At 36.9% G+C, this 24,871-nt stretch overlaps 2 protein-coding genes across 3 annotated transcripts in view; one reads left to right on the top strand and one right to left on the bottom strand.

Annotated features, from left to right (window-relative positions):
* The window catches only part of LOC306885443 (electrogenic aspartate/glutamate antiporter SLC25A13, mitochondrial-like), a 41,676-nt gene extending 29,430 nt beyond the window's left edge, over positions 1-12,246 (top strand). The window contains exons 15-19 of one of the 2 annotated variants that reach the window (XM_079441959.1): positions 1,989-2,129; positions 5,651-5,789; positions 7,747-7,905; positions 9,223-9,313; positions 11,235-12,246. In XM_079441959.1, the coding sequence (XP_079298085.1) occupies positions 1,989-2,129; positions 5,651-5,789; positions 7,747-7,905; positions 9,223-9,313; positions 11,235-11,403 (699 nt within the window). In that variant the 3' untranslated portion in view covers positions 11,404-12,246. The remainder of the gene's footprint in view (positions 1-1,988; positions 2,130-5,650; positions 5,790-7,746; positions 7,906-9,222; positions 9,314-11,234) is intronic. The other variant, XM_079441958.1, reaches the window with a different exon arrangement.
* A 264-nt stretch (positions 12,247-12,510) lies between these two features.
* The window catches only part of LOC306885444 (cytoplasmic dynein 1 intermediate chain 1-like), a 58,641-nt gene continuing 46,280 nt past the window's right edge, over positions 12,511-24,871 (bottom strand). The window contains exons 14-16 of the mRNA XM_079441960.1: positions 21,169-21,309; positions 16,612-16,737; positions 12,511-14,282 (exon numbers count right to left, since the gene is read on the bottom strand). Of these exons, the coding sequence (XP_079298086.1) occupies positions 14,172-14,282; positions 16,612-16,737; positions 21,169-21,309 (378 nt within the window). The 3' untranslated portion in view covers positions 12,511-14,171. The remainder of the gene's footprint in view (positions 14,283-16,611; positions 16,738-21,168; positions 21,310-24,871) is intronic.

The following is a 24,871-nucleotide window of genomic DNA, read 5'->3' as shown; positions in this document are numbered from 1 at the left end:
TTGTGTTTGGCGGTGAGTTATTGTTTTTAGAAGACTGTAGCGTTTTGTGTGTGTATATGTTATGCTTACGGTCTTCAATTGCGCTCATCTTGCCAGTAGAGAGTGTATTAGGTATCTTCCCCCCCTCAAACACGCACACACGCTCTCAGTGCCTCTGGGGATTACCTTGCCTTGTAATTACCACCGAATTATCGAGCCGACGCTGGCTCACTCTGCACTCAAATTGCATTTCTTGCAGTCACGTTGCAGCGCGTGCTTCCCGCTCTTTAAACTGCCTCTCCACCAGAGGTGATTGATCTGTTGTCTCCCTCTAACCGATGTTCTTGTTTGCTTTTTGCTTGTTCTCTTTGTGTAACTTTTTAAATATCCAATTAGTACCCAATTAATGCGGCTAATAGCCTGGCCCTCTCCTTAGTGCATTGCTCCTTGCCAAAACAAGGGGGGGGGGGGGGGAGTTTGCTTTTGGCCCTGATGCCATAATTAACCATAAAAAATTACTTTCCACATAAATAAGTGGCATTTTCCATGAATAGGGTACGAAATAGGATGTGAAACTCGTAACTACTTTTTTTCAAATAATTGTTCAGTGAAAGGAAGTGCTTAACCTTCAGAAAATGTTGATTTGTGACTTGTGGAATTTGGCCATTTTTCTAGCAATAAACATTAATTAAACAAATTAAATAGGCAACTTTTGGAATATTATATTAATTTTTTAATTGGTGAATTTTTTTCTGTCACAGGGTTGTGCAAGTCAGCTAAACATTAAGTTTTTAGTATATGAAATTCAAACCTTTTTTTCACTGTGATGAAAATTAAGATTTTAATTCAATACAGGAGGTTAATTTTATAGATCATTATAGATAATAGTTTATCTAACATTTTTAAACCCATGGGTTTGTGCCTTTAATACTTACTAAAAAGAAAAGTGTGTGTGTGTATATATGTGTGTGTGTGTGTGTATATGTGTATACATACATACATGCATACATACATAATTGGACACCAAAATGAACCATATTCATGAAATGTCCCAACAATTGAGTTGGAGCTGTGAGTTCTGAAAGGTAGGAACCCCTTTCTGCATGTCTGAGCTGTAATTTCCTCTGGAAGGAAAGTGCGGGTCATTGTGGTCCATCCTATTTAAAGTACACCTTCAATGAGATGATAATGATCTTTATTTTTAAATATGCTGCCTAGTACTCAATGGGATTTTTAAATGCGCACACTTGTGAGATTCGAGACCAATTTACCAGATTCCCGTAAGACGCCCCGTACGTTAATATCTCTGAAAGAATAGAGGAATAAAATCAACAACAAACAAACAGTAAGGCCCTTCTGTTTTCAAAAGGAGGGCTGAGGGAAGGATAAGAAATCCATGGAAACTGATTTCCATCTAATTACACTGTTCTGTTTTTCTGCATGCAGCCTCAGTAACTAGGAGCAACAGGAAAGATAGGGCACGGAGGCGTCAAGCGGCCAGCCTCTTTGGCGAGACATGTTTAAATGCTTCTGTTGCAGCCTCAGATGCCGTCACGTCAAAGCCAAAGCGTTTCAAAGAGCTTGGAGGAACCTGTTCCAGCCTGCAGATGCTTTTTATCTGCCTCACAAGTACAAGGTTGGAGACATGAGGTTGTTTTTTTTTTTTTTGAGGCCCCCAGGGGCCTGCGTTCTGTGTGGTGTTTCAGGCACCGTCTGTCTTTGGCAGGTATAACCTCCTCCTACAAAGAGTGACAATAGCACAATCGTTCTTAGGTCCTGGTTAAAAGCATTGTCCTCTTATGACATGAATATCATGTTCTTCCCTCTTGTCATTTTTGTTTTTTCATTTTGAGTTCATCAGAACATATTTACAACTGTAACAAACTTATCTCAGATGATCTGTACTTACGTTTAGCAAGCATTTTTTTAACATTAACCCGTCTCACTCACAAACATGATTGTTCATGAAGCTCTGTGAAAACCTGTATGCTTGTGTTGTTGATCTTCAGGCTGGGGGATCTCAGGTGATCTTCACAAACCCTCTGGAGATTGTGAAGATCCGACTGCAGGTGGCAGGAGAAATCACCACAGGGCCACGCGTCAGCGCTCTCTCTGTCATCCGTGACCTGGGTTTCTTTGGTCTGTACAAGGTATGTCACATTCACACAAAGCAACCTGAAACCTAATTCATATGTCAGATTAATCTGCTATGTGCTTATAGTACTGTATGTACTTCACTGGTCTATACTTTTATAAAACAATATTAGAGTACTGGGAAATATTACCCCATATAAAACTGTTGCAGGAGTGTTTTCATGCAAATTGTCAGAATATGGTGAAATTCAGTGTTCATTGTATTTATTAGCTATTTATATTTATTTTAAATATTTTATGAAAAGAAAGTTAAAAAAAAGTTTAGAAATGAATACTTTCAGCAAGGATGCATCAAATTGATCAAAAGTGACAATGAAGACATGTTATTCAAAATATAATGCTATTTCAAATAAATGCTGTTCTTTTAAACTTTCTGTTCATCGAAGAATCCTGAAAGAAATGAGACATTTTCACAAAAAAGATTAAGCAGCACAACTCTTTTTATCATTGATAATAATAGGAAATGTTTCTTGAGCACTAAATCATTATATTCTAATGATTTCTAGAGGATCATTTGACACTAAAGACTGGATGGCAGTCAAAAATTCAGCTAATTTTAAAATATATTGAAATAGAAATCGACCTTTTTAAAATAAATGACACAATATTAGTATTTTTACTGTATTTTTGATCAAAGAAATATAGCCATGGTGAGCATAAGAAAAATAGTTAAACATTTCAAAATTATATTTGTATTGATGTCATGAGCGAAAAATGCCTACACCATGCATGCTTAATCTTAGTGTCTATGTGCATACTACCTATCCTAAAAATATGCAGAACTAAGCCTTTTTATTACATTTAGTATAGTGTTTGTATATTTGTATGCACTTGTATATTTCACATCTCCTCCAGTAGCCCTCCAAAATACAGTCTCACCCACCTTGCACCACACTAAAGACCTAGAAGAGCATCCTCAGCTCTCTAGCGCCTCCCACCTGTGGATTGACTCCCTCCACTCCCTCTTATATCCCTGAGTGCCTCAGTCATGCTCCACATTCTCCAGCAAGTCTTATACACACCCACCCACACACACCATCAGGCCTCAATCCACCCCCTGCGGTCTGCTGTAGCAGTCAGACCAGGTAGCACCAGCCTCTCAGAGCCGTGATGCCCAGCGGCTCCCTGAGTGCTGCTTTTGTGTCCTGTTTTCCCCATGAGACTCAGCAGCGCTGCAGGAGAAGATCTCCATTTATTCTGCTGCTGCTGAATGCATCTGAGCAGGGCTGCAGGGCTGCATTCCTGAGGCTTGGAGAGCAGGAGGTTGCGGAGAGCGAGTGTTTTGGTGTAAACAACGTTGTGGGGACTGCCATGATGGCGTTGGGTCGTATCTCATCCAGTGGCTGCGTTCTCTGACATTTTATGGACAGCTGGAGAGAGATGAATGAGGCGTTCACCTCTGCGTAGGTGTTATGCGCGGTGCTAATTACATGTAGACGCTTGATGTTGGTTTATGCTGTAATAATAACTGTATGTTCTCTACTTGGAGACAGTTGAAAGGACAGAAAGTAATGGGAAAGCGAGAAGAACTTAGTCTAAATTCTTTCAAAAAGCTTGTGTGTGTATGACACAATTTGGACTCAAACCCACTTCATCCACTCAAGCACCATGGCTCAATATGTCAAAGCATGTAAATATATATTGAAAAGTTTGGGGTCAGTGCATTTGAAACAGAGAAATTATGAAATATTACAATTTAAATTTTATTACAATTTACAGTTGAATTTTCAAGAACCATTACTCCAGTCTTCAGTGATACGTGATCCTTCAGAAACCATTCAAATATGCTTATTTTTTTAATCATTATTATTATTATTATTATTATTATTATCAATATTGGAAAGTTTTTCTCCTTAATATTTTTGTGGAAGCTGATGTTTTCTTTTTTCAAGATTCTTGAATGAACAAAGTTCAAAGGAACAGCATTTATTTGAAATAAAAATCTTTGTAAAATGTCTTGACTGTCACTTCTGATCAATTTAAAGCATCCTTGCGGAAAAAAAGTTTATTTTAAAAAAACAAATATTGACCCCAAACCTCTTTTGAACAACAGTGTGTTAAAAAAATAAAATAGATAAATAAATAAATAAATATATATATATATATATATATATATATATATATATATATATATATATATATATATATATATATATATATATATATATATATATATATATATATATATATATAATGTATTTATGTATGTATGTATATGTATATACATATATGTTCCTGTTGTCACAATAACAAAACTCAGACTCAGTCGGTTCAGTCAGTGTAGCTGTTGTATAAAACCCAGCCTTTTGTTTTCCATATTGTCTTTTAAGTATCAATAGCTCATGTACAGTTTCGATATCACTCAGTAGATTACAGTAGAATGTGCTTCACTTATCAGTAAATCACATGGCTGGTCACTTGAAAAAAAAACTGTGCTCCTGTTGTCTGGCCGAGGCAGGTAAGTCTCCAGGGCTCACCTGTCAGCCTGTCGTTGGAAAGGAGCCTTTATTTCAGAGTCATGGTCGGGGGGGGTTCGCTACCGTACACAACAGCCTGTGTGTGTGTAAGAATGTCGAATCCGGTGCCTCCCCTCCATCTGTGTCTCTCCTGAGCCGCGCGGACAATGTGCTTTGAGTGCAGGAGACGCGCTGCAGCCTGCTTCTCTCAGACGGCCTGGCTCCTCAGGGTCCGGCCCAGGCACAGAGCTGTCTTTGTCAGCCTAATTACCCCGCCTCTCCCCTTCTGCCGCTGCAGGGCCTCCACCACCACTCCCTGCCCGTGCTCCAAACTGAAGACACACACTTCATATCACATTCTCACACACACACACACACCTGCGAGTGTGCTGTTGTCGAGTTATCATGTGCACTGAGGGCCAGTGGATCCAGATGTTCCCACATTAACACAACCCTCACCTCCGGCACTCCGGGCTCTGCCAAAGCAGATGAGCCAGGCCTGGTCTTTTGGACGCAGGGGTGATGTTTATCTGCTTTCGCAGCAGGCAGTCTGCCCTGGCCCGCAGGACAGCACAAAGATCGCTTTAGGAAAGAGATACCTCGGCTATCTGCGCTACCTGTGTACACACTGCAGATTAACCTTGCGAGTTTAATGAAGCCTGTCTAAAGCGCACTTCAGCCGGGCTTTAAAGCGTTCTGCTGAGAGGAAAATCTCTCTGTTTCTCCACTCCTGGCTGCTCGCCAGCGTGCTAAAGATGAGGAAACCAAATCCCGTTGAAGGTACGGCTTTGTTTACGGAGGCAGATGCAGGAATAGTCTCCGCGACCATTCTTGCAAGAAAAAAATGCCATGGCGAATGTTTATTTGAAGTGACAAGTCAGAAATGGCACAAAACAGACTCATTCCACAGGGCTGACATTAACACACCATAAACGAACTCCCAGAATACCTCACAATGCGACGCTTCTGCGGCCCTCAAATGAAAAAGTCTCTGTAATATACCTCATGAAATATTCACGTCTTGGATTTTGACATAACGTGTCCATCTTCTTGGCCCCCAGGGTGCAAAAGCCTGTTTCCTGAGAGACATCCCCTTCTCGGCCATCTACTTCCCCTGCTACGCACACACCAAGGCGGCCCTGACTGATGAAGACGGGCGAGTGGGACCTGGCAGGCTTTTGCTGGCAGGGGCGCTGGCGGGTAAGCCACCACGCACTCTCCGGTAGCCGCCTGCCACCACTGGCTCCATTGTGGTTGGCCGTAATTAGAGTGCTCAGTGATTTAGGCTGTGTTTTGAAGTGCAGCGCGCCTGCCAAGGGTCGGATATTTTCCACTGTTTAATATATAGGGCCTGGAAGTTTGTGCTTTGAGCTTTGAGAGTGTTAAAAGAGGAAAAAAATATCTCAAAGTCCCAAAGTAGCCATACTGCAGGAGCAATAAACAGATCCTACGATACTGGCATGACCAGGCCAACACATCCAAGATCTGACTTGCAATATTTTTACAAGTCTCTATTTCCTCGTCACGTATAACATACGATCCAGATCTGATGTTGTTTTTAATATTTTACTCTTGTGGTTCATCTTTAAGAAAACATTGTTGAAAAGACGACGTCTATAGCCAAGCCAGTATGGTTTGGAATGTACGTGAAAGAGAATTAATATTTATTTCTAATCCTTTTTGCCTTTTTAGATTTACTGCTTCTTGACTTGAGCATGATATGAGATTGAAAAGCCATACATGGTCAGAGAGAGCTTAGCATTCCTGTCTTCCCCAATGTTTTATATCTGTCAGATGGTTTAAAGCACGTTTTTATGGTTGGGTATGTTCTTATGGTATGTATCACTCAGTTTACCATTTATCAGCAATTCGAGCTTCAAGGCAATTAGTGATTTATAGTCATTTCGGGAAATTTAATTACACGCTTAGTTTGTGTGCCATTATTGGTGAGGCAGGCAGACTTCTGGGGCATTGACCAACATACAGTACAGTTGGATTTTTCCCTTCCTCATGCTCGTGTTGTTGAGGAAATGGATGTATTAGTTTTTTAATGTGGTATTTATTTCGCCATAAAGCCCTGTTCACACCAAGAACTATAAAAATAACAATAAAGATATAGCTCTAAAAATTATTAAAGAATAGCAGAGTCCACACCACAGCTATAACGATAAAGGCATGGAGAAATGATATCGTTGGAATCACTTTTAGAACTATTTTTTCCAGCTGATGAATGATACAAACATTCACACCCAATCAGAATCGGATCTTGAGAATTTAAAGCGGCAGACGAGTGTGCGCTTAGAATAAATAGACGATATTGTCTGCTGGTGTGGTCACTAATATTGTAATATTTATAGTTATCTTTAGTTATTGTTCTTGGTGTGAACCCGGGCTTAATTCTATATCTGTAATCTTTAATTTCATACATTTCAGAATTTTTTAATTTTATTATTTTAAGCCTGCCCAAGTTAATACGTCATTTAAAATTGTTTAACATTAAATTTAATTCCATGAAAATGTTTCATTTTAGATTTTGCTAATTATAGTAACACATACAAACAGGACTAAAATGTAAAATGTTTTTCTAAAGATATCTTTGTTCTTTGTGCTTAATAATGAAGGTTTTGTCCATCAAAGCAGGTCAACAGAAAGAAAGGCTTGTAATTATTCAGATGAAACTATTTTATTTAGATGTTAAAATAAAGCTCTTGAACGTGTGGTGGAGTCGGTGTGCTGGTGGTGTGACTGCTCAGGTTCAATGCCATCGCTGATTTAGGCTATTAAGAGCTGAATTGGTGCCTCAGTGGCCTTTGTGCCGGACAGCGTGGGACAGGGCTTATGCCAGCCTCATTATTAAGCATTGTCTGGACCTTTAAATAAAAAAGGATGCATACCGTTTGATAAATGGTGCTTTCCACTTGAGATATTTATAATATTTGATTAAATAGGCTTTAATTCACGGCACGCTGTGCATTAATCATAGATGGAGTCGCACAGTTTACATACACTAATGTTTTAATCCTGGCCTGAAAAATGAATTAAATTATATTCATGGATCTGTTATATTCAAATATAATATCTGAATCCTTGAAGTCATTACTTGTGTTCTAATGAATTCAAATCGGACTCTTTATTGACATGTGTGACTTCTCTTTAGGCATGCCTGCCGCATCCCTGGTGACCCCTGCTGATGTTATCAAGACCCGGTTACAAGTAGCTGCCCGTGCAGGCCAGACCACGTACAATGGACTCATTGACTGTTTCTGGAAGATTCTTCAGGAGGAAGGGCCTCGTGCCTTCTGGAAAGGAGCTGGAGGTATATCTCGTAGACGTACCTGAAACTAGTCACGCTAATGTCTTTTGCTACAAATGAGTTTGCAGTCGACCTTATATTTTAAAGGGTTACTCCACCCCAAAATGAAAATGTTGTCATTAATCATTTACCCCCAATGGTACGTTTTGATTTGAACGAAAACCGCGTATCCGTGTTGCGCGGCTGACATTGAATTGTCATTCTCATTCTTCAGTTGAAATCTTGTTGAATTCAATTATGGTAAGTCAGGACATGTCACAGTTGGTTTGATGTCAGTGATGTTTATATCAGACGCTTCTTGACGCACCAGACTTGAATTGAATGCAAGCCTAAATTTGAAACCTACAGTAGAAGGGAAGCTTCTCAGTGAATAATGTTTTAAATTTCACTCAGTTCCTCAGAGAAAACTACCACATGACTTCAAAAGACTTGAAATATAGACCAAATATTGTATGGACAACTTTTGTTTCTTTTTATTTATGATTTTTTAAAATAATTTTTGGAACTTGACAGCCTCAGCTCCAGTTATAGACCACTCTGGACGTTCTGCGATTATTTTGAGGAAATTGGGATAAAATGTCTCCTTTTCTTGAGCGAAAGCCAGGTTCACAAAACATCCTTAATAATAAAATTCTTCTTAAATGTTTTGAATATTTATGTTAAATATTTTATATTCAAAAAACATTTTTAAGAATGTTCATATCTTTTTTTCTTAAGACTGTTCCACAGTGTTCTTTAAAAATCATGAGCAAGCTTGTTGTGACAGAAATTTTATTTAGCAGATCTTATTAAGTAGATGAGCAAGTCTTGCAGTCTAACACCAAAGCCTGTCATTGTCTTTAAAAAAAAGATATGTTTTTAAGAAAATATTCGAGAACTTTTAGAATTTTTAAAGAATTGCACTTGGGAACATTCTTAAGAACTTCTTAATGTATTTTAAGAAATTTCCTAACATCTTTCTCAAGAAAACATTCGTAAATTATTATATATATATATTCATATCAATTGCTGATCCAAACCTGGTGCAACAACCATGAAAATTATTTTTTCAAACATTTAATTTAAAAAAAACAACAAAAGGACATATTTTTAATATATATATTAAAATATGTCCTTTTGTTGTTTTTCTTTAAATTAAATGTTTGAAAAAATAATTTTCATGGTTGTTGCACCAGGTTTGGATCAGCAATTGATCCTCATCCAGCAATTTTAGAGTGAATGATGTGTATTAGTACTACTCCATAATCATCTCCTAAGTATTTTTTTTAATAAATGTAGAATCTATACAGACTGCTTTTTAATGTTTTTTTTCTTCATCAGCACGTGTGTTTCGCTCCTCGCCTCAGTTTGGAGTGACCCTCGTGACCTATGAGCTCCTGCAGAGGTGGTTCTACATGGACTTCGGTGGACAGTAAGACTCTTACACCTCCTAAAACTTTGAAATAGTTTAGTAACACTTTCTTTAGAATTCTTTCTTCCATTAGGAAAAAAGCTCTGGGCCACGCAGTGTGATTGTGAAGAGCACTGAAATGTAAGATGCCCTGAAATTTCATTAATAGCTGTTTAGAGAGGGCTGGCTTTGTAGCAAAGACTCTCATTCCGACGAGCACTTTGTTACAGCTGAGGCAGGAAGGCCTAATTACTACACAAGAAAGCGTCGAACGCCTGGACTGAAAGCTGTTTGCCGTGGCATCTTTATCTCTCCTGCTGAAGTGAAAAACACCCTCGCTTTATGATTTAGAATGGGTCAGCTGACTCACTGAAGCCTGGAGGTGACATTTCTAGAAATGCTCTTCCATAGCCACATGGCTCCATGTGTCCAAGTGATTTGAGGTGGGGAGAATTACTTTGACTGGAGTCTGTTCCAGTTCTGGACAGAATGACCTTATTTTCCCGTGGAATATTGTGCTGTCCTCAAACCCAGAAACCACAGGCGCATATAAAAGAACATGGTATATATACAAACCTGTGTGTGGATTTGTTTTTATACCTGTTTATATATTGATTCATGTGGCTCAGTTAGCACTTTAATAAATACGTGCTGTCATATCGAAAAGTGTACTGGAGATAAACAGCCTGACTGAATTGTGAAAACGAGAATATTTTCCTTTCAAGCTGTGGAACACAAAATAAATGAACAGAGCGGTTTCTTGCCTTTTTCCAAACCTTTCCATTTAGGATTCAGACTGTATTTTAGGATATTTTATGACATCAGTTTAAATGAAGTCATGCAGTCATGTAGCTCAGATCTGAAGCTTTTATGTGAAAAAGAAACTATATGACCAAGGATGCATTATTATTGATATTCCAGCTGATACTGATAATTACTTTCATGTTATGACTGTTAACTGATGGCCAATATGATAAATATATTTGTTAAAGAATACATCTTATACACACACACACATCCATACGTGTGTGTGTGTGTATGTGAAAGTTGCATACTCATTTTCAATTAGGAAAATAAAATAAAAATATTGTAATGTTAAAAATATGCTTTTTATAATTTTAATTTTCATATAGTTTTCAGCATCATTACTCCAGTCTTCAGTGTCACCTGATCCTTCAGAAATCATTCTAATATTATGATTTGCGGTTTAATAAACATCTCCTATTATTATCAATGCTGAAAAGTTGTGCTGCATCATTTATGTGTGGAAAACCTTAATATTTATTTCTTCTTACTGACCCCAAACATTTGTAGTGTATGTTAAAAATCATTTGCCTGGGACAGCGATATGGGGCAGACAAATATAGTTATTATACAAAAAATATTTGCATGCCACAAATGAGCAGTCAGAATCATGTATTCCAGAAGCTGTGCTAAAATAGAGAAACTGAGAAAATAGCACATGCATATATGGAATGAATGAAAATATGTATCTCATATGTGGTCATTGTGAAACTCTATTCACATGCATTTTCCTTTGTCATAAATCTACATAAGCACATAGACATTGACATGTTTATTTTATTCCTTATGCGGACACTCAAATTTAGATGTAGTTTTTCATATTTGTGTCTGGTTTTGGTGCTTCAAACTGATCTGAGCTACATGATTATGATTTCATTCAGGCTAAAATGGTAAGACGACATCCTAAAATAGGATTTGTGTACTAAATGGAAATTTTTTCTTTTTTTTTAAAGGGAAGGCAAGAAACTGGTTCTGGCCTATTAATTTATTTTGTGTTCCATAACTGGAGGGGAAAATATTCTTGTTTTCACTATTGAGACAGGCTGTTTATTCTTTTTGACAGGACACAGCAGAATGTGAAGTTTCCCTTTGCGCCTCCTCCTCATCCATCTTCTCTCTCCCTCTCTCCTCACCACAGAAAACCAGCTGGCGCAGAGCCTACTCCCAAGTCTCGGATCAGCCTCCCGGCGCCCAATGCTGACCACATCGGTGGCTTCAGGTTGGCTGTGGCCACGTTTGCTGGCATCGAGAGCAAATTTGGACTGCATCTACCACGATTCCGAGTGCATGCCGCCCCACACGTTTGAAGCAAACGCATCCACTTCAGCTGCACTGGAACAAACGTGCATATGAATCTCTTCCTTCTAGTTGAGAACATAAAACCTTCAGCAGATGAACTGGAAATAATGTTTTATGTGATTGTTAGTGCAACTTACAACTTCAAAGTACAACGTAGATGGGATTGTTTAATATTTTTTAAATCTACCACAAAGCTCTGGATTCTTTAGTGGGGTTGTAGTGTGACTTTTATTTATTTTTATGTAAATCAAACCCTTTTTTTTTTTTTTTTTTTTGGATCCTTTCTTTTATTGTATTTTTATTTAATTACCTGAAAAAAATCATCAGTTACATTTTACTACAGTTTAGTATTTTTTTTTATTGCAGGGTTTTAAAACACTACAAGCGTATCCAGTTGAAAATGACCATGTATTGTTTAAATGATAGATATGCTACTATTTAAATGTTCTTTTCTCCTCCTTTTACCATATAACTATTTCAGCACATAGCACTCGTTGGGCAGTTCATTTCATTACTGACGTGGACTCTCACATTTGAATGTATTCTAGTATTTCATATTTATGTTTGTATAGTGTTCAATTTGTGTGTTGGGAATCTACACTCAGTGGCAGTTTATGGTCAATGTGAAATCAGAGACTTGGCAGTAAGGTTTTACAGATGATATTTGTCAGTACTGTATTTCTCAACCCCTTGAAAAATGATGTGAAGAGACTAAATGAAGCTGTACTGTAGAGTTAATTGTACATATAGTGTGTAAAGATTGTGCCTTACTGTAAGTATGGCAGCAATAGATGCAATGATGGACAGATTTATTAAAAGGAGAACAAACAAAAACGGTTGCTAGAAGCATCTATTATTTGCCAATACTTGTTTTATTTAGCCACACACTTCTTATGGTTTTCAGTAACATTATTTCTAACAAGTGAAACGTCTTTTATAAGCACACAATACCTGCTTGCATCGCTGTAACACTGACGAGAAAACCACTGTGAATATTGTCACCAACTTATATATAACTTAATTTTTGAATGCTTCATGCAGGGGGTTCAGTACAAAAATATATACGCACACACTATTCAAGTATACTAAAATAACCACAAACCAACATCGAAGATGCCTTTCTAGCAGCAGTTTTTTTTTTTTTTTTTTCAAATTCACATTTTTGAGATGCACATTTTCAAAAATGTTATTAACTCATTTAGCAGTAATTGTCATCAAGGTAATGATACAGAACATAAAAACAATGAACTCTCGAACAACAAAACTGTAGCATACATAAAGCGCACGGAAATGAAAAGTAATTTAATGCTTAGTAACGAACCCAAGAGTACAACATTTAAGGGACAGTCCCCCTAAATATGAAAATTCTGTTGTTTAATCGCCTTCATTTCATTCCAAACATGTCTGACTTTATGTCGGACACAAAATAGCTTTCCCATAAAGCCTTGTGTTCATTATTCACGTTCATTATGGAACGACAGCGGTGAGTAAAAGAAAATTACGACGTCTATTTTGATGATATGATAGACACTCAATAGAAAGACGTTTCTTATTAATTTGCTGTACACAGTTATCAGTCACACACTCTGCGAACTCACATTCACAATATAATTCATTTTCCGTGGCGCTGAAGAAAAAGCGATGCAAGAAACACGTGATACAGATATTAGGTGTGTTCGACTTAGTATCGCGAGAGCTGTTCGAAAGCCTCTGCTCTCCGTCTGCTCTCTTATCGCTCTCGCGGTACTTTGATGTCATACACCGATCATTCTGCGCAGCGCCGCTTCAAGTCGAACACACCTAATCTTCGTACATTAGCCTGCACATTACGAAAAATATAACATGGCCCAAACTGTGCGTTTATGTAAATTAGTTTAGCGACATGTAGGCCTACAGTATAGCGCAAATACACTGTGTCACGCTGTCACTGGAATTAGAGGCTGCATCCGAAATCGCAAACACTGAAAAAGCCGCTATAGGGAAATTATGAAGTAAAATTGTTTGCACTACAACCCATTGTGTTCATTATTATGATAATACATTAAAATAATATGGTAAAACAGTTTGCAATATCAAGCAGCACAAGGAGCTGTTTTGTACAGTTAAAAATAGCTGAAAGCGGAAGCAGACCCATCAAATTTTCAAATGGCCGTGCCGCTCTTACAGAAACTACAAATGTGGTATGTTTTGATTAAATTCATACTGCACACATTCATACTTTAAAGAACATTTCTTAAACCAAGTAGGCCTACTTCAGAGAGTATGCGATTTCAGACGCAGCCAGAGTAAAGGATTAATCTCGGGATTTTAGGAGTTGCCAGTAAATCAGAAAATCTATATTTATTCATGATTTGTCCTCTAAACCAGTTAAGCACAAACCCTCACCACGCAGCTGATTCTGAAGACTGTACTGGTCATGTAAATCAGAGTTCAGACTACCTACACACCGTTAAACCCAAACCTAAGCTCAGTATAGCCTTGGTTGCACATCCCGACAGCATAGACTGTTTTTTATTGATTTGATCCACTGAAGATATTTCTGAACTTTTCTTGACAGGTGACTGCATGATTGAATTGACCAACAGAATCGATGTGGTTTAAGTGGTTTGGAGGAAACAAATCATGCAATATTTTTACCCATCCCTAGTAACCAATATTTCATTATCTGGATAAACGGACCCTTTTATTGGAGTAAACAGCACAGTACTAGTGGACATGCTAATTGGGTGTGTTACATTAGGCTCAGTCTGGATTGGTGATGACTCTGATCCCGTGCTTACGTGGCCAGCTCCACGGGCCCCTCCTCCTCACCGTCCCCGCGGTTGGCACGGATCTCCATCAGTGTGCGGCCAAAGCGGGCCCAATCCTCACTGTGGGGCACGGCCAGCTGCAACAGATGAGCATTTTAAAAATCCAGTGCCAAAAACACCCCCCACCCCTCCAAAACGCCACATCAAGAGCACAAGCTACGTATTACATGTGCTGTCACAGTGTGGGAGAGGAAAGAGATCACCACACATTGTGATTCAGAGACAGAACAATAAAGCTGCTTGTTTGGCCTTTGAGTGCTGAATATTTATCGTGTCAGTTCTCAGGAAGGGGATGATGGGGACTATGGGCCGGCTGGGTGACGATGTGGGATCAGATTTAGATGAGAAAGGATGGCTGCCTGCCTCCCAGGCTGAGAGAGAGAGAGATAGAGAGAGAGAGATCTACAGGGTATAATTAAACAGGAATAGAGAGGTGGGAGGAGATGACAGCCACTTCCAAACTCAAGACCAAATCAAGCTCTTGTATAGTACAGCAGGGGGTCTCAAGAGGCCTTCATCAATAAATGACCTTATAACACTGACATTTCATCATTCTTCATATTATGTATACTATACATTTGCACACACACACACTCATATTATATCATATCATGTCATATCATGTCATATCATATATATATATATATATATATATATATATATTTATTATAGGGCTGTCAGTCGATTAGAATTTTTAATCTAATTAATCACAAAACAAATTTGACTGAAAATACCCACAAAACATTATTTAAAGCTATTATTGTGTTAAATGAGAAAGTATCAAGTAGACATGACAAATTTTAGCTTTAGAAAGAAATATTTTATTTCATTCAACATAAAATGTATTTATTTTTTTTAACTGCGTTAAACTGACAGCCCTAATATATATATATATATATATATATATATATATATAATGCTCAAACATAAAACACAAAAAAGTGTCATATTTTTCGTTTTTTGTATATATATTTTTTATACAATTTTTCAAGAAATATTTATATTTAATAAATCTAAAAATGTCATGTGGTATAATAGAGTAAAATTATTACAATTCTGTAATCAAATTTTTAAATATATTTTTCAAGATATCATGATTCAAGTTCTTAGGGATTAGCACCACATGACATTTTGCAAACTGAAAAAATTTGCCTTGTCATAAAAATATCTAATATTTTATTGAGCCTAGCACACAGTCATTATAGGCTGGTGGGGTCCTCTCTATGTTTCTCTTTATCTTCAGGTTGGTTGGACCACATAGTTTTGCAGGCAAAAGTTACTTAGATATTAATAAATAAAGCAGTTAAAAACAATTAAAAAAAATTATAAAAATATTATTTTTAAAAATAAGATTTAATGAGATATTTAACCTTGTTTCTTAAAAAACTAGCAGAATTCATGCTTTAAATCATAAATGCAATGTACAGAAGTGATTGTCTGAACAGAATTCATAATGCAAGACTAATACGTGTTGCATTCTATGCCTTGCCACAAGGGGCTGTAGAGCAGATATTTGCATAAATTGTCTTCTTCTATGGTCAACTAGAATTATACAGCAGCAAAGCAAGATTTTAAAGAAACTCTTTAGCTTTAGTACATCATCAAATGTATATATTTCTGGCCTTAAAATACTCTCTTACAGGGGGTGACCCGCAGTTGAAGAACAAAATCTATTTCAACTGGAAACCACCCGAAATGGCATCTGAAGTTTATGCAATATGACTCAAGCGCAGCGAAAACATGCTGTGGTGATCCAAAGCAAATATTTAACACAGTCTACTAAATATAACACAAAGGGACCTTGGCAGTCGTCAGAAGTGGTACTTCTTGCCGCGACTGGAAGTTGGTGACTGCCTCGGAGCTGACGGAGGCCATGTTGAGTGCTTCATGTCAAAGTCTTTTGTAAATAAGCCCCATTCCACCTAAACCCTTCAACTTTCCTTCACTTCATTTTATTGATGACCCACTATTATCATCAGCCCAAGGAGCCCACATGCTCGACTGACGTACTCTCCAATTACAACCATACACTGCGCTAAGATTAGCACTGCCCCACACACGAGGCCAAACCCGGAGACCGAAAAGAACATGGTAAACATGGGAGTCTTGGTGGTTTGCTGCTCTGTGGCGGTGGTTAAGTCATGCGGAGACTGCCTTAAAATAAGTAATTAAAATAAAAGATTTAAAAAAAAACAAGCTAGCCACGCGGAGAGCTTGGTAAACATGCAAACCCTTTATGTCAAACTCTGAGAGATTCAATTTCACTTTCACTTTCATTCTGCATCCAGGCCGAACTGGGTTGATGATGTTCATATTGCTGCCGTACAGCCGAAAATAATTCTGAGAGAAGAATAATAACAGTAATTTCGCACATTACGATACTTATTAGTGAGAAATGATTCATACCTCTCCAACGTCGTATATCCACACACGTCCCTCTGAGTCTCCCACGGCGACCTCTTTGCCCCCAGAGGCCCATCTGACACGGTTCAGAGCAGGGGCTCCTTCTATTGTCACACTAGCGGTGGGCACCTGGACACAAAACACACCTCTAATCATACACAGCTTCATATCAAACACACAATATGTGAATAACACACTCATGAAGGATAAAGGACAAAGGTTGCTCTCTCATAGCTTAGGAGACTTCATGGAGTACTTAGTTCAAAAGTTTGGGGTCGGCAAACTTTTTGAATGAAGTCTCTTTCATGGTGACATATATACCAGCATATACAGTATGCTAAGAATTTTAAATGTTTTTGATATAAATCTCATACGCTCACCAAGGCTGCATTTATTTGATGAAAAATACAGTAAAAACAGTAATATTGTGAAATATTATTACAATTTAAAATGACCATTTTCTATTTTTAAATGTTTAATAAACCTTAAAAAGTTAAAAGTATAATGTTTCGATTAAGAAAATAAATAATAAAATAAAATGTTTAATATAATAGAGAAGAGATCAGTGAAATGTTTAGAATTTTTGTTTGTAAAGATCTTATTCTCACTAAGGCTGCATTTATTAGATCAAAGATACAGTAAAAACAGTAATATTGTGAAAAATCATTACAATTTAAAATAATTTTTTTCTATTTTAAACTGAGTTTTCAGCAGTCATTGCTCCAGTCTTCAGTGTCACATGATCCTGCAGGAATCATTCTAATATGCTGATTTACTGCATTTTTTTTATTATTGTTACCAATGCTGAAAACAGTTGTGCTGCTAAATTATTTTTGTGGAAACCTTGAAACTATTTTTTCCCATGATTCTTTAATAAATGACGTAAAATAAGAAAATAAATAGTACAAATCTTTTACTGTCAAATTTGACCAACTGCATGCATACAAAAATTTTTATTTCTTTCAAAGAAAAAAAAAAACTCTTACTGACCCACGTTTCAACTGTGTAATGTGAATATTTGCAGTTTGAAATTTACATTTATAAAATTCAAATTTTTGTCATGTTGCTAACTCTGTATTTCTTCAAATATTAATTAGAAGGAATAAAGACAGGCACAAATGAGACAAATGTTGAATTATAAAATGAATGTGGATCGTACAAGCCTTAGTGTGCTCACCTTTAAAACATAAAATATTAACCACCAACCTCAAATTCTCTAATTCATGCAGGAATATTGAAAAATACAATAAAATATAACAAAGAGGATTTGGACTTATAAATCTCACTCACTTTTTGGATATCAGCCTATCAGTCATATAATGTAAACATATAGAGCCCTTGTGATAAAATGATGTCGGATGTCTAGTCAAAGCTGAGCTCTAATAGGAAGAATACATGAATCCACAGCTCTGCTGGAAATAACTACGAGCGCTTTTAATGATTTCATAAATCATCATGAAAAGTTGTTCCGCACACATTAAAGCGATACACAGGCTCTGTTTGTGCGCGTGTGTGAAGTTGATTTCTGCCTATTACTTATGACAGCTAAGACTGGCCTGACATATGTTGTCAGCAAAGATGGAAGCTGTACGCTGGCTAATACAAAAGCTTCCTCGCTTCAGAACAGGCTAACCACAGCCTGAGAGCTATTAGCGAGCAGCTTCCTCCAAGAGTCAACTGCAAGGTTAAATTGGCTGCAAGCTTCTCTTTGCGTAAATTGGAACCAGGCGAGCCCGCAGTCTGTTAATGGTGTTATGGGTGAATTTCTTTATAAGTTGACAATGGAGAAGTGTTGGCTGCTTTCTGTCACAAGATCTTTGGCTGTTTACGCATGTGTTGGTGTGTGCGTCAGCACACACACACACACACACATGTTGGTTTTTGTGGTTTATGGGGACTCTCCATAGGCATAATGGTTTTTATACTGAACAAACTGTGTGTGTTATTGCCCTACACCAACCCTACACCTAAACTTAGCCCTCACAGGAGACTGTGCATTTTTAGATTTTCAAAAAAACACCATTTAGTATGTTTTTTTTACGCCTTTTGAATTACGGGGACATAGGCAGTGTCCTCATAAACCACCTTCATATTGTAATACCTCTGTCATACCCATGTCATTATACAAATTTGTGTCCTCATAAACCACATAAACATGCACACACACACACACACACACACACACACACACACACATTATCTGCTCTCAACAGATCGAAAGAGCTGAAAAGAAGTAACATAGGTCAGGGTCAAAGGTTACTGATATGACACTAAAGGCCAAATCTACTGCTATACATGAAAGTCATACGTTTAACACTAATAGAATCATTGCCATATTTTTTTGTTTGGGGGTGGGGGGGGGGGGGGGGTGGCAAATGGTGCCACAATGAAAAAAATTACCACAAGGTAAATGGAGGGTTTCAAGTAAAAAATTCAAATACATTTTTATAGAAATAAATATTTGAAGAAAATACTGTTACACAATTATATTGGTCCCATATCAATTATGAATCAACATTAGAGAAAATATGAAATATAAACACACACACATACATATATATACACATATATATATATATATATACTTATAAGGTCACGTTCACCTAAAGGTAATCTTTAAAAATCACAAATAATTGATCAAAACTGAACATTATAATATTGTGATGCCTAAATTTACTACAAACATTGAATACTGATAACTGATAAACTGATTTTTGTTTTTACTTGTATTTGTATTGTTTTATTAGTAATTTATTTAGTCAAAATAGTTTTAATATCATCCATTTATTGGAGACCGGCCAGAACATTAAAATGATTATTGGCATATCAGTATCAGACAGAATTTTAATATTGGTGCATTTTACATAATTCTAATCATTCATTACCAGGGTATACAGTATATACTGTATCAAATTACCCTATGTATTCTGGCCAACATGCAACATAACATAAACATAAAAGGATATGGTGCTCAAGTGGCAATTGTGGGTTTAAATTCAGCTCACATTGTGTCCCCATTTGCCAAAGTCTTTAAAACAACATTGTTTTTTTAACCATTTTTCTTCAGTTAAACAGAATATTTACGATAATAATTAATAATAAAATAAATAGGGTGGGATTGGTTTTGAGATTTGATTAAATCATGAAAACTGGTCAAAGAGGGTTTGATTACAAAAGGCCTTTTTTTAAATGAAAGATTACGTTAACATTATTTTCTAAGAATCGTTCAGTCAGACCAGAAATGTATGTTACGAAGGAAAATAAGGTCAGTTTTGATTTCAGTTTGACTTTAGTATATATGATTTACAATCAGTGAGCTGTTTATTGGTTACCTTCCACCAAAACCACAGCGTATGGTTAGAGAGAGATGGGTGAGTGGAGAACAGCATATCTCAGAGCAGCATGTAATTAAAGTGGGTGTGTATTCCTTAGTGGACAGGCAGTGTCAGTCAGAGCAGATCTCATCTCACACAGGAGAGACGTAACACCCGACCGTTCTCGCTGGACTCTGTGCTGTGGTCTCAGGGGCCGCAGTTGTGAGGCATGTGCACCATTACAGACTGATGTATTGTGTGAATGCTCCATGTAGCACTAAGTCAAATGTCATGTGATGCACGATGATACTCCATTATCAGTGACATACGCTGTTGGATCCAGTATATGACAGTTAATATGACCTCAATGTTCTACAAAATCTGCATGCCAACACTGCAAGAATCTGTTGAGCCAGGATTGGATCAGGCCTTGTTTTCAGAAAAATATATCTAAACATTCTTAAAAACATTTCTGAGCAAACTGCGACAGACTCATTTTCAGAGAGGTTTATATTAAATTGTTTTATGCTTATAATTTTCCATAATTCTATTCATTATGAAAAAATGATTTTGTATTATATATTTGTAGCATAATTTAATTTTATTCATATATTAATTCATATATTAACAGTTTTGAAATTTACAATCAAAATAATTGAGGTTAATGTTTAAAACAAGATATTCCAGTGAAGCAAGTGGAAAATAAACTTAATTAAATTAAAACTAATATAACTTGTAGAAAATTATATAAACATAATAAATAAAAACATACAACATACAAAAATTATACATATATATATATTGAAATATATTAATAGAAAACAAGTATTTTTTTCTTGTTTATGTTTAGGAAAATATTAAAACTTTTGTTTTTGCAGTATATCTCAGTCCCAAACAATAAGTAAAGCTGTGACTGTCCCTGAAGGTCTTGAGAGACAGTGGCCTTAGAAGACCAGGTTAAACCGCTTTGCTGGGCTGTAGCCCATGGGAACTCAACGACTCTGGAATGGTGGAGAGAGAGGAATCCGCACACATCGGAGTAATTAGCCGTAAGCTTGCAGACTATGCGTGTGTGTGGAAAGGAACGTCGCTGGAGTGTTATGCGAGTTGTTGGTGAGGAGCTGTCAGAAAGCTGATTTAAGGGAGGCCTGTGGGGAGACGCCCACACAGAAAGGAACTTGTTGTTGTTTTGATGCATCTTTGGCCTGGCGTGATCTGGGGGATCAGACCGAAAGCGTTACCTCACCTCAGTGTCATTGTTCAAGTTCCACAGATCCAGACGACCCATGCCGTCCACGGCGGCGAAGAGCGAGGGGTGCACGGGGGACCACATCACATCGTAGACGTAATCTGCATTATCCTCAAAGGAGTACAGCGGCTTGTTTTGCTGAGGGGGACGCAACATGAGAAAAAGGAGGTGAAATATTATGAGAAAGGTACAATTAAAGGGCAAACAGGACAAGCAAAGAAGGTACTGGGGTTGTAAGGGGACAAGAGGAGGACGAGAGAGCGGGTGAAGATGGAGGGAGAGGCAGAACGAGAGAATGAGAGAGTGGCATAGGCAGTAGACAGAGTGGCGCTGCTGTAGCCCTGGGGCCTGTCTGGGATTGAGCTAATTAAAACCTTTGCACATTCAAGCAGTCTCATAAAAAAACGCTAGATGAAAGTCTCTCCAAGGTGTACTGTAACCTAAGTGTAACAGCTGTCTGTGGCAGAGAAGAAAAGGAGAGAGAGAGAGAGAGAGAGTGTGAGAGAGAGATACTCAGGATTGCTGAATGCATTCCACACAGGTACAGAGGGAGACAGCTGGGCGGAGAGCAATGCAGACCACAGCACGCTAATGAACCACACTGAGACACACTCCACCGCACCAAAACACACCAAGCAGGGTGCACACTTCATCTTAAAATCACTCTAGTTTTTTATTATTGTAATACAATCTAAGATGGTCCGAGCATACAAAAATAAAAAGATTTATTTTGAAAAAGAAAAAAAAACGTTTAAATATATACTCCAGTTCGATTTTGAAATCAGTAAAAATGTTTTTGAATAAATACTTTTATTCAAGTATACATTAACGATCAAAAGTCACAGTAAAGACATTTATTTTGTTACAAAAGGTTTAGCTTTTAAATTAATTCAGTTCTTTTGAACTTTTTATTCATTAGTCATAAAACGTTTCCACAAAAATAGTACTGCTTTCAACAATGAAAATAATAACATTATGAAGTTTTTTGAGCACCAAATAATGATTTCTGAAAGATCATGTGCCACTGAGGACTGGAGTTATGGCTGCTGAAAATTGAGAAAATTAATTGTAAAATATATTAAAATAGAAAACAGCTATTTTAAATTGTAATAATAGTTCATTAAAAAAAAAATCTTACACACTTTTGATCAGTAGTGTGAATTCATTCCCATTTTGGTGTCCACATGAAATTACATTTACAGAAGTGATGTATATACATAGAAAGCATATTAAATGCAAGTAAAGTGTCATTTACTTGCATTTAATATGCTTTCTATGTAAATGTAATTTCATGTGGTAGGCCAAAATGGGTCTGCTTTAATGTTTCAAATAACTTTTTCTGAAAATCAAAATCAAAATAATGTTCCATTGTCATATAGATACATTTATGTAAAAAGGAAACAATCTACTTACTCTGATCTCCACCTATTAAAATATATATAAGAAATATAGAAATAAGAAATATATATAAGAAATAAGAATAAGTGAACATGCTAAATTTTATTATATTTTAAATTATTAAAAACTGACAAATGAATAAAACCTAGTAGTTTGAAGGATAGTGGCAAAGATTTAGGCAAAGATTTAAAATGACAATTAATTAGGTTTTGGGAGCTGCACTGTGATCCTTAAATAGAGTCTTTTAATGTCATCTAAATATGCCTGACATCATTTTTTGGTAGGCTACATGAACTATTGTTACACTAAATGACATTTTAGTGGATGTCTTCTGTAAATCATGGTAAAAATGTTCATCTTTGAACCAAGTATATAATGATAATTTGTGAGAGAAAAATCCATGAACAATCCACCAGTATGAAATGAATAGTGGTTTACGTTTCACATTCACGTTCCACAGGATCCACAGCCATAAATCCAAATCCTGAAGGCACCAGCGCTGATTCTGCCCTCCCTGAGGACTACAGATCAGTTTGCAGGCCATTTCTTTCCCTCTAACAGAGCGTGATGTGCATACTCCTTAGCACACGGAGCAGCAGACATCGCATTCATTCCATAACCTCTCTGATGTCTCCGCAGAAGTCTAGTGATGGGATTTAGTATGTATTCAGTCTCCAGTAACTCATGTACTTGTTAATGTACCTACAGTAAACGGTGCCTATACATGTCACCACCATCACAGACCCAGACGTGGACTGCGATGCAGATAGAAAAGTCATCAAGAACTTGCCACAGGCACTTAAAAAGGCAAATTAGGGCACAAGGAGAGTTTTCCGAGCAGGGACCAGGCATTGATGGGAAACATACACCATTTTTTCCCTTTAGTGTTTTATAGGACACCAATAAAGGGAACAGAATTATCTGTCAGCACTGTCTTGGTTATACTACAAACAGAAAAATGAAGGCAGCTCTGTACCCAATGAACATTTTTATAACATAAAATGACTAAACTAACTCATCAATGTCTAAAAATAGCAAGCCAGGTGTCATTTGAAATTCATTTTATTGCTTGTGACTGATAATGTGTGGAGGCTCACAGTGTGCTTAGTTCCAAGCTAAGGTGTGCCTACAACCACACGCAGGAGAAAGAGACAGGCCTGCATTCCTGCGGCTCTCCTCAAAGGGATGGAATTCCCCTGTCCCCAAAAAATAACACTTGCACATCCATAACATCCCAGGAATGTTTTAATATCTGTCAGAATGCACAAAGTCTAAGATTTGTACAGAAAATGCATTGAGTCCAACTTAAAGTGACAGGACGGTATGTTGCGGTTTCGGGAAGCTCAGGACTTTATGTTGGCTTGTGCACATAGTGATGAGTGTGAGAACATGATACGTATACTGTAGCTTTCATTAATGCAGCTCAGCTATATTACCCATCGCAGGGCCTGAGGCAGTAGATGTGCCACTTCCTTGTTAAATGACCCGTGTCCACCATCTACTGCCGATTATTTGGCTCTCTTCTGCTTTTTAACTCTTTGTTAACTCGTTTTAAAGGGACATTTCTCATAAAAATGTACACTACCGCTCAAATGTGTGGCGTTTAATTTGATGAAAAATATAGTAAAAAAAAAACCACAATAATATTGTGAAATATTGCAATTTAAAATAACTGATTTGTATTTTAATATATTGGAAAATGGAATTTATTCATGAAATGCAAAGCTGAATTTTCAGCATCATTACTCCAGTCTTCAGTGTCACATGATCCTTCAGAAATCATTCTAATATGATGATTTGGTGCTCAAGAAACATGTTGGCAACAGTTGTGCTGCTTAATTTTATCATGATATATTTTTTCAGGATTCTTTTTGATAAATAGAAAGTTTAAAAACAGCATGTTAACATTATAAATGTCTTTCCCATCATTTTTTCACACCATGTTTTCCTTAAACAAATCTTACTGACCACAAAAGTTATTGCAAATTCTGTCATCATTTACTCAAACCTGTAAATTACTGATACTATAAATTAATAAAACACTTATAAAAATTATATATAGAACTATAATATGACCTCAAAAGACTTGAAAAATATAACAAACAGGATATTCATTTTTGAAGCTCAAAAAAACTGTGGAAAAGAGCGACCAGCACATTCTTTAAAATGTCCCATTTTGTGTTCCACAAAAAAATTTAATTCATACCAGTTCGGAAGACCATGAGGGTGAGAAAATGAAGGCATCATTTTCATTTTTGGGTGAACTATCCCTTTAACTACTTCTTATGTTTTCCGTTTCCAC

The sequence above is a fragment of the Barbus barbus genome, assembly GCF_936440315.1.
Source record: "Barbus barbus genome assembly, chromosome: 19".
Classification (NCBI taxonomy): Eukaryota; Metazoa; Chordata; class Actinopteri; order Cypriniformes; family Cyprinidae; genus Barbus; species Barbus barbus.
Note: the sequence above shows the minus strand (reverse complement) of the source record. Positions and strands in the feature narration are given on the sequence as shown.